At 43.6% G+C, this 23594-nt stretch overlaps 1 protein-coding gene and 1 long non-coding RNA gene across 2 annotated transcripts; one reads left to right on the top strand and one right to left on the bottom strand.

The window, feature by feature from the left end:
• Positions 1-1726: 1726 nt before the first annotated feature.
• On the bottom strand, positions 1727-22258 carry LOC128084930 (uncharacterized). Its single transcript, XR_008208745.1, has 5 exons — positions 21985-22258; positions 9384-9505; positions 8433-8646; positions 7947-8109; positions 1727-2166 (listed from the first exon to the last, which is right to left on the bottom strand). It is a non-coding gene; the product is annotated as an uncharacterized LOC128084930 (long non-coding RNA).
• TNFRSF8 (TNF receptor superfamily member 8) lies at positions 9635-23519 on the top strand. Its single transcript, XM_052691602.1, has 10 exons — positions 9635-10498; positions 15958-16048; positions 17558-17680; positions 17867-18022; positions 18121-18214; positions 18623-18894; positions 19073-19183; positions 20612-20637; positions 21013-21220; positions 22382-23519. Exons 1-10 carry the CDS (start codon positions 10415-10417, stop codon positions 22621-22623), a joined length of 1407 nt encoding a protein of 468 aa, XP_052547562.1. The 5' UTR covers positions 9635-10414; the 3' UTR covers positions 22624-23519.
• Positions 23520-23594: the final 75 nt, after the last annotated feature.

Below are 23594 nucleotides of genomic sequence, written 5' to 3'. Positions count from 1 at the left end.
CAATTGTTTTGTTTTTAATCGGGACACCTGACTATGGATGTATCTGGTGGCCTCATATTCTAGTAAGAAGGTGGTTCATAGTCAAGTTTCTCATAATATTCACCTTTAAAAATAGAACCATACAAGAAAATGAGGCTTGCTCCCATTCTGTTTAATCCGCAGCTGAGCTAAATGAGTGTTTTCCCTTCATATGTGTTCTCACAATTGCTGTGCTGAGGCTATGTGCAAAGCAGTGTGGCTGCTGATCGCATTCAAGATATCGAAGTTACAAATCCTAGTCTGCTTACTTTCAACAGCAGTAATGCAGGGAATGACAAGTCATTTCTAGAAAGTGAGGTCAGACTTTCTGAGAACCAGGTTATTTATTTATTATTCTTTTAGCTTTGAATATGAGACTGAATCTCAATCCAAAAGATTAGCAAAGGAAGTTTTATCTGGCCCACAGTGATTATAAATAACTACAAGATGCAATTCTTGAGCAGTGTGCTATGAGTAATCTGGGTGTGGATTAATGAGTTAAAATATGCTAAGGTTTTGTACAGTATCTTTGTCCTGCAGTAAATGTTATTGCAAACCACAACGCTATGCCTTTTCATGAAGGATAGTGGCTGAGAAGGCACCTGAGAGTAATTACAAAGGAAAACATCTATTTACAGATTGAAAAATTGTAGTTAGTGTTAATGGAGCTTCTGCACTTAGACTAGAGTCTGCAGCAGCCGGAGCTGTGATGAAGCCAGAGCTTCTAGGGGGAAGCTGAGGGAGGGATCAGTGCTTGGGATGTTGGGGCTGTGGTTAGGAGAATGTGAGGTTGACCAGGGCCGGATAAGCAAAAGTGAGACTGTGGGAATGTATATGGTAGGAAGTGGTAAGAGAGGTGTGGCAAGACGTAGAGGGCGTAAAAGAGGGAGTGCGGAAAGCAGGGCTGGATTGCGAAAGCAGGAATGTAAGCTGCGATGTGGGGGGAGTTTTTTGCAGGTCAAAATGGTGTGGTAAAGGATGGGATTCCCAGTGGTGTACCCCTATCTCCAGGATTATGTCCTTACCCACAAAGCTGTCCAAATAATCTTGCAGGCACCCCATGGTAGCTTGTTTTCCTTCCTAGGGGCAGTTGTGCTCTTATGTGTCCTCTAACTGTGATTTAAGGAGTTCTGTCTTCATGCGTATTGATGAGCAAGAAAAGGAGCAACCTGACATGTCTGAAATGTACAAGAATCCCCAAGGAGAAGGAATTCTGTACAACAGTTGGTAAGGAAGGATGTGTGGCTGATGGGGCCTGGCTTTGTTTGCATTTCTGTTGCATCAGAAACTGAGAGATGTTCAATGTCGATCAGGTAGGGGTGGGAAAAAAGTGCTCAAATGTATAGAGAGGTAGCAAACTATTCCCAAGTAACTCCTGCAGTGAGGCATAAAATATCCTTCAGGGAGAAGGTAGGAGTCCTCCAGTCTGATGTGTGTGATATCAGTGGCAGAATTTGAGAGAACAGTATATGTAAGTGGCAAAATTGTGAGCAACAGAGTCGTTTCTGCTTCCACTGAAAGTTGGAGCAGCTCAGTGAGCCTTGATGTTCTTGGCTTGATCTGGAGAATGCTTGTTCTATCTGTGCAGAGGTATTTCAGTTGATGGCTTCCTCCCATGCCCATGTTCATTAGCTCTCTTGGCTTGAGGGATAACCACCTGCTGCTTTGATGGTAAAGCTGGTGGTTGACTTCCCCTTTCTGTCTGCCATCAGTGTTGTTTGGTTTCTTTGCCTCCTCTAGGATTGCTGTCAGATTTGGCGATGTCTCCAGATCAGGTGTTTCTTGCTGACAGTACATTTCAGGAATCAGTACTCAGTCTTGAATGAGTGTAGTGCTGATTTATTCATTCTGTTTGGTTATTAGCGTGTCAAGGAATGACATCTCAAGAACCCTCAGGTGAATCATTTGCTTGTGGCAAGAACTTGTTTTTTTTTGAGTGATTTCCAAACTTTGATTTTTGGGGCTTTCATCTTTTTGGAACTTGGGTTTTCGTAGCCCAGAACTTGTTCAGATGTGATGCACTGAGAAGACACAGATGCGTTTTCTTCTTTTCTCTGTAAAAACCCTTGATTTCACAGATTTCCTGAGTAATGGTGGACCAATGCAAGGACTCAACTTTCCTCTTCTGATGGAGTATAGTGTTGGTTTCTGCAGAACAAAAACATGCTGCTAGGAAGAGGAAAATAAGACCATTGCATTTCAGCGTTCAGACATGTTTAAAGTGCTCTCGGGGAAAAACAAACAAACAAAACGACAGCGTGATCCTGAAAATAATCCTACTTGTTTCTTTTGCAGAAGTTATTTAACGTTTCCCAAATTTCTCTCCTTGAGCAAAAGAAGACTCATTTCTGTTGGCGGATAAACTTTATAACTCTCAGCTTTTAGATGAAGAGAACCAGAATACCGAGAAAGGAATTGCTACCCAGCGCCCGCTCCTTTGTTTTAATGACACGGCCAACCTTTACCAAACATTTTCACTTTTGATTTTGAATTAAAATGCATATGATTGGAAGCTTGGGCACTTTTCCAGTTTTGTTTTACTTCCTAGACGTATCCACAGATACGTATTCCAACAATACCAACAATTCCAACAATAAGAATTACCTATCAGTGAGGAATGGCAGCGTACAGATAGTGTTCCATAAGGAAAACTTGGGCATGTCTTCTCATTATTTGGATTGAGTAACCTTTTCCTTTCCGTGAGGGATGCTCTGAAAGTAATGCCTCCTATTTTATGATGTTGGCCCACGACATCAGGTGCAGGTGTTGGTGGGGTGGCACTAGAGGTTGAATCTTCCACCAGTATCCCATTATGTTTTGTTGTTGTGTGACAGATGGCAGCAGAGGGGCAGTCTGACAGAATGGCCTGGAGGTGTGTATGAAGCGAAGGTGTGGAATTTAATTCTTCCATGTGGAAAAAATGACAGCCGTTGACATTCGATGCTTTGAGCCGATAAAGACGGACTGCGTGGGCAGCATTTTCCAAGCAGCGATGCCATCACAGCAGCTGTGAAACAGTGGATCACCTTTGCTGGTGGAGGCTCTTGTTCATTGCTGGTGAAAATGCAATTGTGTTCATGGTGACTGTGTTGAAAAATAGTTTACTGAAACTGAGAATTTGCTCAAACTATCATAGAATGGCCTGGGTTGCAAAGGAGCACAGCGCTCATCCAGTTCCAACCCCCTGCTGTGTGCAGGTCACCAACCAGCAGCCCAGGCTGCCCAGAGCCACATCCAGCCTGGCCTTGAATGCCTGCAGGGATGGGGCATCCACAGCCTCCTTGGGCAGCCTGTGCCAGTGCCTCACCACCCTCTGGGGGAAAAACTTCCTCCTAACATCCAACCTAAACCTCCCCTGTCTCTTAAAACCATCCCCCTTGTCCCATCACCATCCACCCTCACAAACAGCAGTTCCCCTCCTGTTTATACGCTCCCTTCAAGTATTGTAAGGCCGCAATGAGTCTCCCCAAAGCCTTCTCTTCCTCAGGCTAAACAATCCCAGTTCCCTCAACCTTTCCTCATGGGAAAGGTTGTTATCCTTCTGATAGCAAACAGTGTTATTGTGCTCTTTGTAGCTGTTGTCCTTTCCCTGGAAATAAATAGGAGGCATTACTTTTGGAGCTGACACGCAGCAAGGATCCAGAGTTATTGTGTTGAATTCAGTACAGTTTGTATGGATTCAGATTTCTGTAAATGTAAGCAGAAATTATTGTCAGAAGGAAGAAAAGTGCTCATAACGTCAGTAATCTTCTGAAGGAGTGTGTTTATTCCCAAGGTAAAATAGCAGTTGATGTTGGGAATGCAGTCAGATTGTAAGTAATTTCCTGTAGATGATGGAGATCTGCTTCATTCTGAAACAAGCAATTTGTTTGGGAATTGTTCAGTGCCTTACAGGTGAACTTCCTGGGTTAAATGCTTTTCTGAAATAAATGTACCTGCAACGACCTGTCAGTTCACACAGGCAACATATCTGAAAGTAGATCTGTGAAATGACAGGGCCCTGCAAATGCCTCTTACCTCTTTGGTTCTGTCCCATGCTTGAATCTCAAGCTTCTGAAGTACTTTTCAGTGAATTTATATGGCATCTTCTGCTGGAATTACAGACTGGAAATTGTTGAATGCATGAGCAGATGTTCCATTTTGCTGCTGCTCATAATTGAGTGGCACCTTCTAAAAATTGGGGGTGAAAACTGGATCTGATGGTTTTGTTTCAGTGCGCAAGAAAATCTTGAGTAAAACTCCTAGACTGGAGTACAAAGAACTGAGTCTCAGTGTAACGTTGGTGCTCAGCATTTAATAAATTTGTCATTCAAATTTCTCTGCACATGCAACCTCCCTCTAACGCAGCTTTTATTTTCAGTATCTGATCAGTCCAAGCTTCCCTCATCAGTTGTTTTCCTCTTTACTCAGCTGGCCTCCTTCCTCTGCAGTTCTGGTTGGGAGTTTCTCCTGGTTCTAAGCTGTTTCATCCCTTGAGTTGATTTCTTCTAAAACTAAAGGAGTCAGTCTTCCTCCTAGTTTCAGTTTCTGGTTGTATTCTGGTGGGGAATACAATGATGATGAAGGGAAAGTCGCTATAAAGGAAGTCTGGTTTTGCTCTTGAAAACCCAGGTGGGAACGCAGTGATGTGAAGTTTTCCTTTAACCGTTGTGGCCATTGTGTATGAAGTAAAAAAACCCAAGATATTTATGGGCCAGGTGAAGCTCAGCAGTCCTGAGAAGAATAACTGCAATCAAAATCAAATCATGTAAACCTTGAGCATGCTTCTGTGGCTACAACTGCAGACTTCAAGTAGACTTTCTGCGTGGGTGAAGTTATGAAATAAGAGGTGAATTTACTGCAAACTGCTGCAGTTAATGGGCTCTGTAGGCAGACGTTCTGTATGTTTAGAAACTAGCTGGAGGCAAACGCATGCTTTGTTTCTTGCCTTTTACCAGTTCTTTCACGCAGCTGATGGCTTTGTTGAAGCCTTCCTGCATTTTGTGGTTGGGGAGAGGAAACCATGAGCTTTGCAGTACTCCAGACAAAGATTGTGACATGATTTAAAACCAAGCGAAAGTCAGAAGTGGGTGCTTGTGGATTAATTTGTCTGAGTGCCACGGCTGGCATGTGGGAGAGCGACTGCTGTTGGGTCGTGTCAGCAGGATGACTTTTGCACTGAATTAAACTGGCACTAGGGACGTTGAAGGAAGGGCATGAAGGGCCTTCACACGATAGTTCCTGCCCAGCCTTTGCTGCCCACCATTTTCCATAGAGCTGTGATGGTCAAGTGGCTGTCCTCTTGACTGTGGAAGATGCACTGTTGAAGGGTTCAATACAAGCAGTATTCAAATACCACCTCACGTCTGTCAAGTACCATCTCACTCTCTGTGGAGAATGGCAACGTGCAAACCCAGCTCTCTTTCAGAAGCTGCAGTTGGAATTACTGAAAGTACAGACATGATGTGATCTTTTTTCTAAGGTCATCTCTCTCTCAGCCAGCCTGTGGGCATAGTAATTCTGTGATCTGGTTTTGGTTTCTTTCATGGAAGCCAAGTCTTTCCCGAGTGCACAGAGTTCTCTGTCAGCTCTTCTCATTTTTCAGTCTGACTCAAAATGTGCTTCAGTTTTGAAGCTACTATGCACTGAAAAAAAGACATTTTACATAGATTCTTTTTTTCCCTCTTCTGTTACTTATCTCCCTCTATAAAGTAGTAGAATTAGTTGAGAGGATAAAAACAGACTTCTGAAATTGTTGCCCACGTCGACTTTATATAAACTACATTTGTAAAAGAACATTGACTGAAAACGAGGTGCCATTATCATTACTGTTCAGATGATCCATGTGACACGTTTTAGCTGCTTACAGTTTTTGCTTCAATCGAAATTTTCAGTGATTTAACCCAATCAAAAAGTGAATATCCCAGCTGCCCAAAGGAGTTACGGATGTCCCCTTCCTGGAGGTACTCAAGGCCAGGTCTGATGGGGCTTTGGGCAGCCTGATCTGCTGGAAGGTATCCCTGCACGTGGCATGCCAGATGATTTTTGATGTCCCTTCCAAGCTAAACCATTCTAAGGATAAAATTACAGACGTATCATCATGTCTGCTTTTGCGTATAAACAAAAAGCCCAAATCTTTGATGGCAGAAATTGAGAAAATTTGATATTTTAAGCCTAGCAATAGAGACTTTGGTATTTCTAGAAGGCAGAAGTGTAGCACTGCTACACACTGTTTGAAGGCTGCTCTGAAAGTAATGCCTTCTATTCTGTGATATTGGCCCATGATGTCAGAGACAGAGGTTGATGGGATGGCAGTGGAGGCTGAACCTTCCCACCAATATCCTGTTGCATGCTGTTGCCATGTGGCTTTACAGCAGCAGATAGGTGATGTGATGGAATGGTGTCTGGCACAGGAGTGCATATGAAGCAAAAGTGTGGAACTGAATCTCTCCACGTGGAAAAAAAATGGCACCCATTGACATTCATCAGTGTTTGCTGAACGTTTACGGAGACCAAGCAGTGGATGTGAGCACAGTGAGGGGTGGATGTTGTGTTTGAGCAGCGTGACAGAGCCTGACCTCCTCTGGTGGAGGGTTTTACAAGTGTGGCATGCAGGCTGTCGTTCATTGCTGATGAAAATGCATTGCTAATGGTGCTGACTGTGTTGAAATACGGAGGCACTGGTTGGACTTGATGATCTATAAGGTTTTTTCCAACCTGAGAGATTCTATGAGTACTTTCAGAGCAACCGATGTACTATTTGAAGTGAGGTTATGTTTACATGGAAGCAGTTGGAATGAAATTAGTCGATGGGCGTTGTGTGAGAGTTTACAGATGTTGGCTGAAGCAGGACTTCTTGCAGAAAGACTCAGATCAGCTGAGGACATCCTTTTCCTCCCAGAAGAGAGAGGTTCTCTGCTTTCTGGAGTGCTCTTCCAACTTACGGCTCAGAGTCAGCAAGCAATTACTGGTAACAGCACTTGTGAACTTTCCTCATTGGGAATTGGCAGTTTTGGGTAGGTACTTTTTGACACTGTTCTTTGTAATAGTAAAAAATAAACACATTATTCTTTGGGAACGAAGACCAGGATGCATCTCCTTCCGTTGGCTGTTCCTTAATTGCCAAGGAATTTTCTGTGTTCAGCAAGAGCAGCCGATTGAGGCAAAAGTCCCCAGTCACAAACAAACACAAACTGGTTGGTTCTCCTTTTAGACTGCTGGTTTGCATGTGTGCGAAACTCTGTATAAAGCAAGGAAGTTAATTTCTTTTTCTATTACTTTTACTAGAGCACAGAAATGATGTGAAACTGCCTACTGAAGCTACTGTTGCAGAAGTGACTTGGGATTTCCCCTGTGTATTGGGATTTTATTATGATCCCACCTTATTATAACCCATTTTTTTCCTGCTGGGAACTCTTGTTTTAAGTCATTGCTATATTTAAACAAGTATATAACAGCCTGTGTACTTGTTGATCACAGTGGACAAATATATCAAGGAAAACTGGTAAATCACTGTAACTCCACAGGTCATGTTGTCAAGAGCTCCTGCACTGTATTTTTCCACACTGCAGTCTGTCTTGGTTAATGAGACATAATTAAGTGGATTGATGAGTATTTAATACAAAGAATATGTGGCACAAAGTAAGGATCAATGCAAGATAGGCGTAGAGGGATAGAATCTTGCAGATCTGTGGCATACTCAACATAAATGAGATACTGAATGTGTAACACTACTTATACAGGTTCAACTGCTGTCAGCTACAGCTTGTTCAGACTCCCATTGCTTGCCTACTAGGTGATGTTTCTCAGTGAGATCGTGTTGCACCAGTATCACCCTTCCACCCACCCTCTTTGGGTTCTGAGTTCCTTCCAGAGAAGTTCAATGTGTAGACTTCACTTACAATAGCTAAAAATATTAGGATCTTGAGTGTTCTCACTGCAGGTCGTACCTCTGTGTTACGCAGCATGCATCCCACCAAACATTCCCTTTCCTACTGCTGAGTTTCAACAGAGTTTCAGCATCTGGTGTTGTTTCATCGAGCCGAGCAGCAAGACGTTGCAGTGCTCTTCATCAGTGCATTGTGGTGCTCTAAATAGCAGTGCTGACAGACACTGAAATACAGATTTTAGACAAGGTTATTTTGATGTGTCTTTTTCAATTCAGCGATCTCCTTTATGTGTCTAGTGATGCTGAGAGATGATATGTGGTTTTAGTCCCAGTTATGTGTTTAAGAGCACGAGGAGCTATGCTACCAGTGCATGTGAGACTAAAATCAGCCATCTCAACATTAGAAAATGCCATGAGAGCTTTTGTTCAAACGTGTGTGACTATGCTGCTTCTGTAGTATTCTCTCAGTGCTTCCTTCCCTCTGTCAGCACACAGAATGTGCTGAAAGAATGGCTTGGGTCTGAGTTAGAGACTTCTTGTGGCTTACCTCCATTACTTATGGTTCCATGTGCTCTTTTGCTCCACTTGTCCAGCGACACTGGAGGAACCTCTGACTTACAGGATCTTCTCTGAGCCCCTCAGCCCAATGCAGCACATGGAGATGAGCAGCACAGATCAGATAGCTGCGGTGAAAATTAGCTAAATATTGGCTAAACTGCTGAAAGAGAAAACGCCAAGCAACTTTATCTTCAGTATTTCACCTACAACAAAAGGAGGTTTGATGTTAGGTGCGTGTAATCAAATCAGCATTTCAATTAATAATAGCGTGCTCATCGAGGCTTTTCCATTTATCTGGTAGGCATCATCCCCCGACAGAAGAACAGAGAAATGGGGTTGTTTGTTTGCTTCGATTTGTTCAATTCTATTATTATTTTGAACTTGCATGGAGGATTATTTTCTAGGAAATCCAGGCAATGTTTAGAGAATGGCAGCGTGGGTTTGTTTGAAAGCTGAGATGCTTCTGTGCCAGTTACTGATAGGGCTCCTGCTGGAAAGCCCCTATCACTGTGTTTGAGATCAAAACACACCAACTCTGAAATGAAAAACGTATTCAGATTGGAACGTTGCTATTAAACACAGGCTCCTCACCTGCTTCTGGTGGCATTTGAGAAAGCACTTTTAAACTGTGAGCAATGCCTAACGGTGTATTACTGCACAAGATTAAGACATTTTCTAGCCTGTTATTTAATTAGGAAAAATAAGAATGTGGTATTTGGGCATTCAAATGCTTAGCTGTCTCTAGACCTCAAAGAAAAGTTGGCTTTTCTAAAGAGCACTTAGGCATCGAGAAGTAAGCTGGTGAAGTGGTGAAAAGAGCATCTAAAAGTATATCTCAAGAACGCAGTATGCAATCTTCTGAAAATGCCTATTTTGACTTCATAAGGTGGCGTTGTTGAGAAAGAAAGGGTTACAGCAGTGAGTTGGAGCTGATACATACCTCATCCTTGGGTCCCTGTGGACGCCCTCATCTCTGCCTCTCAGTCTCAGTGGCAATGAGGCAGCTGGCAATGCAATCACCAGTTATCCTGCTTCAAATCTTTTCTTTCTTTTCTCTCTCTGCTGATAAGTGTGAAAAGAAGCACAGAATCATGGGTGTGAGAACACAAATTCTCATCGTTTTCCTGGGCGCCTCAGTGAGATTTTTCAAGGCAGTCTGCCTTTTTTTGAAGTGGGTAACTTTTACTTTTGATAAAACTTTCAGGGCAGATAAGAAGGCTGCATGACTCCTTAAATAAACCGAAATCTTTCCATGCTACCAAACATTATCCAGAGCACCAAAACGAGTATACGTGTGTAAGGGATAACTGGCAGCAGCAGGAACTGATTTCACATGGGATTGGAAGGAAAAGGGATTCATGAGGATGCTCTACGATGTACTGGTGTTTAAATGGCAACATGCAGAAGCTAAAGGTGGTCGCTCAGAGTTTTCACACATTTGGTTCAACAGCAGTGACGTAGCTGTACTGAAACACTGCTTCTTATTGAGAAGTCTCTGAAGGATTGGTTGCTGCTCTGATAGTGAACAGGGCAGGGCTTGGACTCATGCCTGGACCAAAGCTTTTGGGAGTGCTCTGAGGACAGCCTACGATGCCTCAGATGAATAGGGGCAGTCTGCATTACTGCTCAGCCAGACACATCCTCGGGTAACAACCTTGATGCATGCATCTGACTCACAGAAACCCAACAGCTCGGGGAGTAGCATTTGAAGTGGTTTTGTTTTGTTCTTTTTTTTTTTTTTTTTTTTTAACTTTTCTTTTTTTGGGCAGCCCCCTCCTGCTTCCTTCCAAATTGTTTTCTCAGCCTGATTGAGTCTCAAATCTGTTGCCTTCATGTCTTGAACAGCTGGAGTGGCCCTGGACTTAGTGAGCAGACGCCGAGCGAGGTTGGACTGGACGCTGCAAGGGTCCCAGACTTCAGGAGGAGCAACCTGGTTGTCTGACCTGCAATGCTGGAAGCTCAGGAAAGCTAATGCCACTGCAGATGGCTTCCTGCAGCCTAAGACTGGGACTGTGGCTCCTGCTGCTTCTCCAGGACATCCAGGGAGCCCCACAGGTAAGGGGGGGATCCTGCAGCCCTGTAGGACCAAGGATCTGGCAGAGGGTTGGGGGCACCCTGGGCTGATTTTTTTTCCCCAGCAGTTGCATGCAGGGAGGTGAGCATCCATAGAAACAGGCTCTGTGATAACGGGTGATAAAAGGATAAAGCAGGGCTGTCACAAAGCAGCAGTTTGCCCTTTCTGGGAACTTTGCAGGCAGGACCAGCAGATATAGCTACGATTTGAGTCTTTTTTTTTATTATTATTATTTTTTGGCATTGCACATCCTGGCTAGGAAATGAGGAAAGATTTCATTAGAATGTGGGACCGACCTCATTTACTTTGAATAAATCTCTCATTTTTGCCCAGAGAGCCAAATGCTCTGTGCCAGGCACATTCCTTACAGAACTTTGCTTGGGCTCGCTGTGCTGATGTGAGTCAGGTCTAGCAAAATGAAAGGTGTAAAGAGGCAAACGAAACAATAAAATACCTTCCTCTTTACATCCGCCCACCCCTTTGACACCGACTTTCCCATGAATGGGCTCTTTTCTGCATCAGAGCAACTCAGAATAAACACGGGGCGCTGCTCACTCAAAGCTGTGGATGCAAGTCGGCTCCCAGCTCAAATCATATCATTGAGGCACTTGTGTGTTTGCTCCCCCCCTCCGCCCCATTTGCCCCCTCCTCACCACTGCATCGTGTGGCATTGAGCCCTCAGAGCCTGGCGTAAATCCAGGTAATTTCCCTGCCTGTCATTTAGGTACGCATGGAAAAAAAAAAAAAAGCCAACAACAAAACCCAAAGATCAGTCATAGAGGCTCTTTGCACAGCTAAGGTCAAATTGGTGGCTGATTGCCCGCTGGGTTGGGCCCTGAAACTGTGGTGGAAGTATTGGCATGTGCTTGTTTAAGATACCTGTCTGTAAATGAATGGTGCAGCACAGCACATGGGCTATTGGAGATTTTTAATAAGAAACTGCCTCTGATTAGATCTTTGAGCATAACCAAGTCCTCTACATAGAAGTTTGAAAAAGATCCTCATGGCTCTTACAGTAAGAGTAGGAGTTTGCCTAATGTCTTTAGCTGTAAATTCCCCTCCCACGTAGCAAGTTTGCTCTACCTCCCCCTGGTCCTTTCTGCCCTGCCATCACCTCCTTCCTGAAGTACATTGATCCTTCTTTTCTTCCCTAGGATCAGAATTTGCAGTCCTTACTCACCGAGGAGTTCTTAGGGGGGCATTCGGGTCAGCATATCAGGTCTGCTGAATGCCAGCTGCTTTAATTAGTTCTTGCTATTTGCCATCACTTTGGTCAGCCCACAAAATGAAGAGGACAGTAATGAATTCTTTTTTCTATTACTCATGGTCAGCATTCAGACTCGCTGCGAAATCATCAGTTTACCTGGATTATGTCAACCTTGCTGAGTTTGGAGTTTGCTTTAATTTTCATTTAGCTCTCATTAATAACAAGTGTGAAGCTTGACTACTTGAAATCCTTCATTATCAACTTTTTTTTCGTGCTGACAGAATTTAGATAAAAGTTTGAAAAAGAGCTGGCTGTTTTGCTACAGTATTAGTCAGTTCTAGAGCAGCCAATGCTGGTAGATTTTCTTTTCTCTCTCCTTTTTTTTTTAACCATAATACACTTTCTTTCTGACTTACAGCTTATTTGTAGTAAGCTGACTTCTTGCTCTGCCTCACCATGGCTTTGTGAGCTCCAGAGACCATAAATAAATGAGTCAAACCTTGTCATGACTGAATTGCAGACTAGCCCGCTGAGTTCAGCACCGTCTTTGCAATGACTGTTATTTAAACTGAGATAGCAAATGTGATTGTGGAAATTGTCAAAAAGAAATGCTGAAAAACCCTAATGCTTTGTGTCAAATATGTTTAGTTCTTTGTTGTTGTTGTTTTCAAGTGGGCTTTCATTGTCAGCCCATTAAAGAAGGAAAAACCCAACACCAACATTGGCCTAGTAGGTCAATGAAATGACAAGGCCACGGGATCCCAGGCCATCCCATTGTAGAGCAATCTGAGCATCTTATGCATGAATTGTGGTCTTCTCTTTTACAAGATGTAGAATCATAGAATCATTAAGGCTGGGAAAGACCTCTAAGGTCATCTTCCTGCTAAATCAGAAGCCTTTCTTTGCCTGTATGCATGGATTAGTGAAATTCAGCCTCTTATCTCCATCTACTTCAGTGGGACAACAGTATTAACGCTGCCTTGAAAAGTGACATTGTGCTGAAATTGTGAATTTTCCTGGCCAAATCTGCTGAGTCCTGTTTCTGTCTGTCATGAGATTCACACAAGAGAGTGGATAAGAAAAAGGAACAGTGAAAAGAGGAAAAGATTTTTTAAAAAATGGAATATAACTCAGCAGGATTGCTGTGTTTCAGTCTGTTTCTTAACATTTGTTTATTCTGTAAAATTTATTGGAGATCTTGATGAAGAAAAGCTGTGTGGTTGTTGCAGATAAACATGATTTACATCACACTCTCCAGTGCTTCTTAAGGTATTCCAGAAGGAGGAGGGAATCCTTCCCACAATATAAGCAGGAAGAGGCAAAAATATGAATCTTTCTTACTGGCTAATTGACCATTCCTGTAAGTGCTCTGGAGCAAGGAGAAATAGCACCAGAAATACATTAGAAATGTCCTAATGCTGAGATTTTTGGCAACAAAAGCAGGAAGAACACAAATGCTCTTCCTTCCCGCTGCCTTCTTCCTGAGCTCTCCTATGATAAAGCACCGCTTTTTCCATGAGTTCTTTCCTTTTCCCCCTCACTGCCCCCCTGATCCCTTCCCTTCTTTTGGGTGATGCCCATTCTGATTCAGGCATGGCAGGGGGGGCATTTTTCTTTAAAATCTTCCTCTCTTGTCTATCATCAGCCCAGACACGATTCTGGGTAGCAGGGCTCCATCAGCTGGTGGTAGCACAACTCAGGGCTCAGCTTGCATCGACGCTGGGGAGGCGAACACTGCTACCACTGCTGGGAGTTTTGCTCAGAATTTCCCTTGTTTAAACAGAACCAATCTGTGCTGTCACCAGATTCCTTTATAACCACAACGTAATGAGACAATTAGCTTTCCCTCTGCCTTTTCTGATTACAGTGTGATATCCTCCTGACCGAAGTGCTTATGGAAGACTTAGAGGCATTCTGAGCCCTGGGCTGTTCACCTCTGCCATTTCTTCAGTGTGTGTTCTTTGCCTTCGGGCAATGATTTATTTCATTCTCCCACAAACCCACAGGAGTCTGGGGCAAGGGTTGGTCTTAAAGCAAGGCTTTTTATTCCATGTGATGCATGAAGGTTTGAAATTGAGCTTAGAAAAACCCTTCTGTGTGTTGGGAAGGAGACCCAGTACCATTTGTAGTGATGGGTACCTTTCCACACTGCCGTTTTTGCCTGTTTAAATCATGTTGGACATTTAAGCTAGATGTATGGGAGCTTGGTTAATAGACAGCATGCTGTATGCAAATAGCCAGCCTTTCTTAGGGTTATTATTATTTTTTCTTTTGTAGTTTTATGGTTTAGAGATGAAAAATAAAGGTAACAATGAGCCGATGACTGATGTCACCAGTTGTCACACACCCAATCTATCACTGAAAAGGTCTACAGTGAGACGGGAGGGACCCTAAAGGTCTTCAGGTCCAACTCTGCACTGAGCAGGGGCACCCACAGCTCCATCGGTGCTCACAGCCCCATTCCCTGACCTTGGGTGTCTGCACCTCCTCTCTGGGCACTCTGTGCAGTGCCTCACTGCCTTCATTGGCTGTAGGGCGCCGTTGGCTGTAGGGTGCAGCCGCCCTCTTGTGGAAGGAGAAAAGTGCTGAGTGCTTTCTCTCACGTGCATCGTTGCCTGATTTGTGCACTATTTATGTGTGGTTGCCTCAGTAAATTATCACAGCACTGGCACCAGGGGAAATTCATAAGTAGGATTTGCCACGCTGTAACTAAGAGGAGGATCTGGTCCTTAGCACATGATTTCAATGTTTTAGACAGACAAGATCACATTTTGATAAGTAGCTCTTCCTTCGTGCTTGTAGGCAGACCCTATTTTTTTGTTTAAGCCCCAAACAGGCAATTCTATAAGCTCTGTGTTTATGTGCTGTGTATTTCATTCAAGATCCCTGTTCCTGCTGTGATTTAACATTCAACATCTTTTGAAGCCAGCGTTGGTTTTTAGAATAACCAGAAAGAGAAGATCAGGTTTTTGTGGTGACATCTTCTAGGTCTTGAAGAGGAACTGATTCAAGATGACTTAGGTATAGCAGGATGCTGTTGCTGCCTGAATTTTCTTTATAAAAGGAATCCACCTTATCAGTCACTCCACTTTTTACATCTCTGGAACAACTGCTGGATCACTCTGTGTCCAAACACATCGTGCCATTTCCTGATATTGCCAATAGCTGTAATTTCTTTTTAAGGCTGGTAGGAAATGCAGAAGATGGGATCACTGCAAAGTAATTTTTCTAAGCTAACATTAGAACTGTTGTGGCTTTTATTTTAAGTCTTGGTCATATGATCATATCAAGGCTTGGTAATGAAAACCTTCACTCAGTAAAAGAGATGGGTTTAGTTATTTGAATGTGTAGTACTTGCAGCTTTCATTTCAAGGCAGAGCACACTTGTTCTCACTGTAGGATTTGTCCCCAGGTTAAAAGCAAAACAATTTGTTGGTTTGCATGCCTTTAGGTTGCAAAATTCAAGTGTTCTGAGGAGTAAATAACTGAACAGGAAGATTGGCTTGCTGCATTGATGAATGGTGTGAAGGTGAGCATGAGCAGAGTGTAAAAAAACAAAGCAAACTACAGAAGAACAGCTTCAGAATGGGATAACAAGGGTTAACAAGGGGCACAGGATACAGAGAACCAGTATACAAGCAGCTGTACACTTACAGAACTAGCTTGGTGGATTACAGCCCATTTGGCAAGCCTTAGATGATGTTGACTATGGCACTACTTCCAGTGCCAGTGTATACAGAGCTGGAAAGCTACCAGAGGTATTCAGGGATTCTGTTTGTATTATTTTTCTTAAAATTCCTTTCCTGAAGAAAAGATGGGAGCATTTTAAGAGCAGGGATTTATGGTGTTGTTTTTTTCTGGAGCATTTGGCTGAAAAGCACTTTTATGGAGCAGTGCCACTCCTCTCTGCAACATATGGAGCCAGGAGCTCATTTCTTTGTGATCTGAAATGCTTGCTGGAAGGATGGGGCTGCAATATTCCTTTTAGGTATTTAAAACACTTTCAGAGAAAAGAGTGAAGATACACACCGAATGATTGCTAAATATACTGAATATTCCAATCTTTGCTGAAGTTTGTGGGCAGTGGTTGTCTGGTTGCTTTTGAAAATGTTTGGACCTTCAAAAACCTGTAGACTTTATCATTTGTAACCACCATCACCAGAGACAGATGCTGGGATCTGCCCTCACAGAGCCCTAATTGTTCTCTAATTGTGTCTTTGCTTCAATTTTTAGCCACCATTCACCTCATCTCATTCCTGTGACACACTCAAGAATTGGTTCTATGATGAAACATTAGGAAGGTGCTGTTACCAGTGTCCTTCAGGTCAGTATGTTGGTGCTTCACAGGCCTTTCTCACAGGTTATGTACAAACCATGTATATCACAGAACTGCTTTTTGACCCTGCAGAAAAGTCCAATTTCACAGAGGACAGTGCTGGTGTAGATCCAGATGAGAATTTGTTCTCTCCTTCCTGCCCTGTTGGGTCTGCCTGCAAACTGCCTTTAAATTGCAAACAAGATAGCTTGCTAGAATTTGGTCTGTGTTTTTTATCGGCTGCTTTGACACTCAAATGTAACCAGAATTAGGCAGGTCCAACAACTGATTTCTGCTTGCCCCAGGATATGGAGCAGCGCAGTGATTTTAGCTTCTGATCAAAGGCACGAAGTATTAAATGATGGTGCAGAAAATCTGCCATTGTGCTCATAGTCAAAACAGTTCAGAAAGCATCTCACGTGAGAAGTGGAATATCCATGTGGCAGGGAACAGAGAGAACTTCACCTGCAGCTGTGACTCAGGGGTGGATGAGGTCAGAAGAATGAAACCCATCTATGAGATAAGAGCTCTGGAAATGTCTGAAGCTCCCCCTCGATGGACGGGGCATTTTATGGCACTGCACCATCACCTCTCTTTTCTGTTGCAACTGTGGCCTCCTCTCTCTCTCTCTTCTTTATTTCTCACATATTTCTCTCTTTTCTTTCTTTTTTCTTTTTTTTTTTTTTCAGAAGGGAAATTTTTGACATTTGTTTGTGCTATAAAGAGAAGGTTGGTGCTTGGTTACTAGCATTTGCATGTAGTTACATCAGAGATTTCCTGTACTGCTTCGGTGCACTCCACCAGAATCATTCAGAAAATGGATGAATAAGCAAGACCAAGGGATGGAGAAACTGCTCCTGTAGAAGAAGAAAAGGGGCAGAGATTCTGGGCCACTCCCAGGGAAAGAAGTTCTTTTCTCCTTCAAAAGCTCCCACTGTGATGGATGCCATACTGGGTCTTGTGAAAAGCAGAGGTGTAGTTTGCAGCTAGCTGTTATGACCCACAGTTCTCATACATTTCACTTCTGCAATCAGCTCCAGCCTTCAAAAGAACAGTCTTAGAAAAGCAGTTTTGAGCAGGTGGGAGTGATGTGGTTAGGGCTTGTCTGGTAGTACTTATAGGGCCAAATGGGAAGTGGCTGTTTTGACTTACGCTCCTACACTGTGCTTGCCAAAATGAATAGTGGGTGAGTGATTTTCCTGCTAGGTCTCCCATTCCTACAATTAACCCTTTATGGTTGGCTGATGCGGATTGGTGCTGAAACTGAGATTCATTTTTCTCCTGTTTGTCACCTGTTAAGCATTCAGCTCAGTCTTTATGTTGTTTTAGCTTTTCCTTCTGCAGCTGCCATCATTCCTTACTGTCTCGTGACTGTTTCCTCCTGCTGGCAAGGCCACCAGCTCACATCTAACTGCTGTGCCTGCCAGCTCCTTTGGCTTTGAGGCTGACAATGCTTCAAGATGGCTTTCTCCTCTATTTTGGAGCAGTTATCTCCACATTTTGGCTTTCTTTCTCCAGGTTATGCTAAAAAGAAATCATGTCCCATGGATCCAGATGAAGATTGCATGAGATGTGGACCTGAGCAATACCTGAACGAATCCCCAAAGCCACGATGTGATGCTTGTGTCTTATGCACCAAAGGTAAATGGTTTGCTGTTACCACCTACAGGCTTCTCCAGTTGATCACAACTTAAAGTGCTGTTGCAAAGAGTGCCAGCAGCCCGTTCTGCTTCCCAAGCCTTTGCACTGGTGTTGCTCAGCTTTGACCCCTGCTTTGCCTCTTGCTCGCAGTGATCCTTTGTTACTCCATCTGTTTCTTCCCTGCAGAATTTGACCTTGTGGAGAAAGCTCCCTGCTCCTTCAATTCCAGCCGGGTGTGTGAATGCCGACCAGGGATGTTTTGCCAGACTGCTGCTAAGTACACCTGCATGAGATGCCAGCAGCACACTGCTTGCAAGCCTGGTTTTGGAGTCAAGATCAGAGGTAGGAATTCCTCCTTATTTTATCTTTTTTGATCATGGCCGTAGGCTTGGAGTTGATTCATTTTGATCAGTCCATCCACTGTCATTGCTTTTATTCAGGCACCTCAAAGACTGATGTTTCATGTGAAGAATGCCCTCCTGGGACCTTCTCTGACCAAAGCTCCAGCACTGACGTCTGCAGACCCCACACGGAGTAAGTCCATAGTGTTTCAGAGTGACAAACCGATTGGTTAAAGCTAACAGAGGACCCAAAGGGATCTTTGCTTTGTGCCAGAAGTGACAAATTTATCTCAGAGGCAATGGCACAGCTTTGAGCCTTTGTGCTGTTGCACAGCTCTGTGCTGGCAGGAGGAAGGGATCTCTCTTGCCTCAGTTTCAGTTCACTGAGTGCAGTGGGATTCCGTGTGTGTGTGAGTTTGCATCTGGGTCAAGAATAAGTGCCACAGGGGTGAGCAGCAGGTTAATGACTTTCTGACTAAAACCAGTAAATGCCTGTGGTATAATCATGACCAAAAAGGGCGTATGCCACCTGGAAAATCTTACAGTGTGTCATGTCATTTCCTCCTGGCACTGATGCACTGCTCTCTCTTTTGTTCCCTAGCTGTGCCAAGTTGAACAAAGTAGCACAAGGCAAAGGAAATGCCACCCATGATCAGGTTTGCGTGGATCGATTACCCTCCTACCTCACCCCAGACACTTCCTCCATCAGAATCAGCAACGAAACAAATGACTCTGATGTACTGAAGCTTCCGGCAAACCTGGTGACCCTTGCTAGTGTCCTTTCAAGTGCCACAACCAAAATTCCCAGTTCAACTCCCAAGGAGAAAGCCAGCACTTCTCCCACCTCAGACAAGGGAGAGACAACAACAAGAGGTCAGAAAGGATTTATTCTATCTGGCACGTTTTATTCAGATATATCTTTAGTGAAAGTAATACGTGAGCTTCCTGCTTAACCCCTACAATTTGTGAAATGATGTCGGGCAAGCAGATTACTGATCCTTCTGCCTTTTCTTGGTCTCTTTGTTCTCCCTTTCCTCCTCCTGTGCTGCAGGTCTCGTTTTCTGGGGAGTGGTTCTCTCTGTGATGGTGCTACCTGTGGGCATGCTGTCATTTTGGCAATGGAAGGCCTGCAAGAAACGGATCCTCATCCTCAAAAAAAAACGTGAGTTTTGAAACTGTGGTACAGAACATGCTGCTTAATCTTCCCACCTGGGAATTACAGCATCCTAAAATGCTACAGAGGACAGGAGGGGAGATGATACTTCCTAATGCCTGGTGAAGACAGGTCAGTTAAGGGTTCTAGGCAAACTGCTCTCCATCGTGTTGGAGAATATTCTCAAAGAGTCATAGTTGGGTTGGAAGGGAACCCAAAGATCATCCAGTTCCAATCTCTTCTCTGTGCTGGTCCCAACCACTAAATGAGGCACTGGATCAGGCTGCCCAGGGCCACCTCTGATTAAAGTAGCTGTGAATGTATGGAGGAAGATGCTACAGATGGGAGGTGGTGACCTTTTAACTTCAGTTTTTGGAACTTGTCAGTCCTCTGCAGGCTGGTAAGGCTGTGGATGTGACAAGCCGCTAGATGGCTCTTCCTCCCCACTGCATGGGCACTACTGGGTGATGCGTCCAGCAGGGAGGCTGCTGGAAAAATGCACAGCTCACTTCTGAGCACTCAGATCTGGGAAATGTGTTCCAAAAAAAAAAAACAAACAGAAGTGGATGTTCGCCATAGCAACCCATGCAGATCCCCTACAGTGCATACGTTCTGCTCAGCTAACTAATCTCTTAGCATCTCCACTGACTGCTCTGTTCTGTTGCGGTGGATATTTCTGACTGCTCTGCATCGGAGCATTTCTGCTTATTTACTCAGGAATATGACTTAACACTTCTCATGTGAGCTCAATTTTCTCAAAATGGAATTTTTCCTTCCTCAATACACGATAAACAAAAATGTTACTGTGCAGCATTGTAGTGCTGACATATTGAAGGTAACGATGGCTGTGCGTCAGAATGAAACTAGACAGGAGGCATCTAGCTTCATATAGAATCATGAGATCACAGAGTAGCTGGGTTGGAAGGGACCTTAAAGCCCATCCAGCCCCAACTGCTGCCATGGGCTGAGTGCCCCCCACCAGCTCAGGCTGCTCAGTGCCCATCCATGGCCTGGGGCACCTCCAGGGATGGGACACCCACACCTCTCTACGCACTCCCAGTGTTCCTTTCCTCCATCCTTGCATATTATTATTGTTTTTTGATAAAGAAACTTTGATAAGAGAGTCTTCTGCTTATTTGGAAGGCTTAATCAGTTAATCATGTGATTAGATGAATGCTGGTTTTGGTGTGTGGAAAGCAATGGGTGTGGGCACAGAGGGCTCTGGGGAGAGCAGGATCTCACATGCTTGGCAGCAATGTGTCCCTGGATCACCTCAGCCCTTCAAGGAAGTGTGACTTCAGTGGTAAGGAGAGCATAATGCAGGTGAGTGGGGCTGTAGAGTAGTCTAGGACATGGGTGGGTGATATTTCAAAGCAATTAATATTCCTGTGATTACTATGAATTCTTTTCTGACAAATCTTCGTCTTTCCATTACAGGTTCTGATCTAGTGGACAAATATGCAGTAAGTGTCAACCATATTCCAAAACAGGTCAATTTCCATTCCAGTGTAAATAATTAATGATCTTTTTCAGTGTCCTGTTAAAAAGTGCTGGCCTTTTTATTTGGAATTGTAATCCACGATCGTCGAGGTGCAGAGATGAGACAAATTAGGAACTGCCACTTTCATGCCTTGGGCTATGTTCAAATGTAGCCTTAAGGAATACAGGAATGCAACTCAAGGGAACTTAAGTTCCTAGATCTGCTGGGCACTTTGCTTTTTTTCAGTCCCCGTTGACAGTGGTGCTGTTCTTTTATTTCTCTTCTGTCGACCTCTTGCAATCTTCACTGTGTTGTTTTTGCACTGACTCTTCTCCTGCTCTCCTCTTTGTGTTGGCAGAAGATCACACTGACCACTGACAAATGTCCAGAAGAAGAGGAGTTCACTGATAGAACCCTCCCTTTGGAAACCAACAACAACTTGATCTGCAGTGCTGAAAAAGCAGGCAATCCTGTTCTGAGTCTGACTGAAGTGACGCAGAGCAATGGAAAAGCCCCAGACTGCCCCGTTGATTCTCAAGTGAGAGACCACACAAATAATCAAATCGGTGAGTCTTGAGTTATTTTCTTTTTTCTTTTTTTTACCTTTGTCATTCAACCCTGGGCATAGAATATCATCCTGAAATTATTGGCAACCTGGAAAAGTATTTAGAATTTCTAACAGAGATGGCTGTGGCCTCTTGACTTTGTACTGCAATCAAGTTGGTTTGTATTGTTATTATTGTTATTATTTTTCTGCATCAGTCAAATCCAAAGACTTAAAAACAGCTAAACTGATCCAGAACTGTTTTCTTAAGGCTGCTGGAAACCAGTCCTGCTTTTCTGGGAGGCAAAAGACAAAGCACAGAAAAAAACAAGGAAAAGCAGAAGCAGAAAACGCATCTTCTGTTTTCACTGCTGCAGACCAACAAGGATTTCTGTTACCCTAACTAACTCAAAGAACAGGCTTTTGCAAAATGCCTACTCCCTGTGTGGGGTGGGAGAAAGCTGTAGAGGGACAGTCGAAAGAAATGAACAGCAGAACTCACTACCATTCCCTGCTCCTGTTCCAGTCCTCTCTGTGTTGCTTATGAAGATGCTTTTCTTGTCAGAATGAGCTCAAATCACAAAGAAACGTGGGCATGCAAAGCCAAAACTTGTTTGCTAGCCTGTAAAATACTGGAACGTAGCCATGTTACAATGGCATAGATTGGAAGAGACCTTAATGCCCACCCAGCCCCAACCCCTGCTGTGGGCTGGTTGCCACCCAGGGCAGCTCTTTCTCTAACTTAGATTTAAACCACTGTGTTAGTTTTCTGAATTAGGTACTTACTTCATGACAGTGCAAAGCAGGGGAGGAAGGAGGCCTGTCTTCTGCAGAAGAGGTTAACCAGGATCCCAGAAGGCACTCATGGGGCCTGTGGAAGGTACTTAGGTTGTAGATAAGCTTGCCGTGGGCTGTGGCTGTGCTTGATGATAAGAAGGAAGGTGGAAGCTCTCGGTAGTTCTCATTCCAAGCTGCCAAAAGAGCAACACCCTTTGGTTAGTTGTTGGGAAATAGCTTTTCAACTGTCCCTGTGAGAGGTTTGATCTGCATGTGTCTGACTAAAAAAAGGAGAAAATAAAAACTGAATACCAAGTCAAAGTTTTGCACGACAAAGAGCCATCTCCAAGAGCAGCAGTACTGTTGCCCGTGCTCAGCATTACTTCTCTTTTTTTTCCTTTCTCAGGAAAAATATTCATCATGAACGCCGATACTGTTATTGTGGGGTCTTCAAAAACGCCTGGTATCAAAAACTGTACTGCTAGGGGATGTGAAAGTGATGTTGATATCCAGGAAAAGATAGAAGAGGAGCTGCCAGTGCACTATCCAGAGCAGGAGACAGAGGTCTTTCCAGGGAACGATGTCATGATTCCTGTGGAAGAGGAAGGAAAGGAATTCCATCACCCCACCACAGCCACTGAAAAGTGATGGCCAGCTGAGAAGGTGTGTGAAACTACGAAAACATCCAGTGTGACACTAAGCCTGAACCTACACTGAGGGAGGTGAACCCAGAGTTTCTTACACAACCTGAAAACTAAAGCGCCAAAAACATTCAACTTATTTCATCCAACCAACAAGAGGATCATCCAAACCACTGGTTGACATCAAATATTTCCTCTTTTCCTTGCTCTCCCCAGTACCACGCTGGAAACAAACTGGAATCAAAGTTACAGAATTCAGAGGACGTGTGGATGCAAACTCCAGTTTCACAGTTTGCTTTCTCTGCATGAAGGAATGGAATTAAAATGGTTATTCCTTTTAGCTCTGAAAACTCTGGATGGAATTCTGAGTTACCCTTGAGACCCAGCCATGTTTCACATTTGTTCTCCATTGTACTTCAGACCAATCCTTCTATTTGTTTTTAAGCCTGATTCACGTTTCTTCAATTCTTGAGGTCCCTTCCCAAGCCATTCTGTGATTATGAAATCATTCCTAAGTGCAGAAAACATCCTCTTCTGATTGAAGTCAGACTGGCTGAACGTTTGGATGTTGAATGAACTATGGGTGAAGGGCAATGACTGCAAAGGGGAAAAGAAGAACTGGGTTTCTACAAAAAAACAAAATAATAGGCACAGCAATGATTTCCTTGAGTTGTTAATATCTGTTTGTTTTAGAAGAATTGTTCGTGTTCATCACAGTGACACTGATTTGCATGTCTGTTCCTCAGAAATAATTCTGTTTGGTTTTGTGGTCAGCTGCCCCGTGTTACGCAGTTTCAGGTCTTTTAATGCTGCATGTTTGATAACTGTAAATGCTGTGGTGCTGACTGCTTTTGTGCAGTCAGGAGCACGGAAAATGAACAGGGTGACAAAGTGTGCCTTAAGGGTCAGAAAAAAAGGAACCACAGAAAGAATTTCTTTGTAGTTTTATCCTGGACAGTGATAACAGCAGTGCAACTT

Source organism: Tympanuchus pallidicinctus, unplaced genomic scaffold, assembly GCF_026119805.1.
Source record: "Tympanuchus pallidicinctus isolate F22 unplaced genomic scaffold, pur_lepc_1.0 scaffold29, whole genome shotgun sequence".
Classification (NCBI taxonomy): domain Eukaryota; kingdom Metazoa; phylum Chordata; class Aves; order Galliformes; family Phasianidae; genus Tympanuchus; species Tympanuchus pallidicinctus.
The sequence above is the reverse complement of the archived record's forward strand: the minus strand, read 5'-3'. Positions and strand labels throughout refer to the sequence as shown.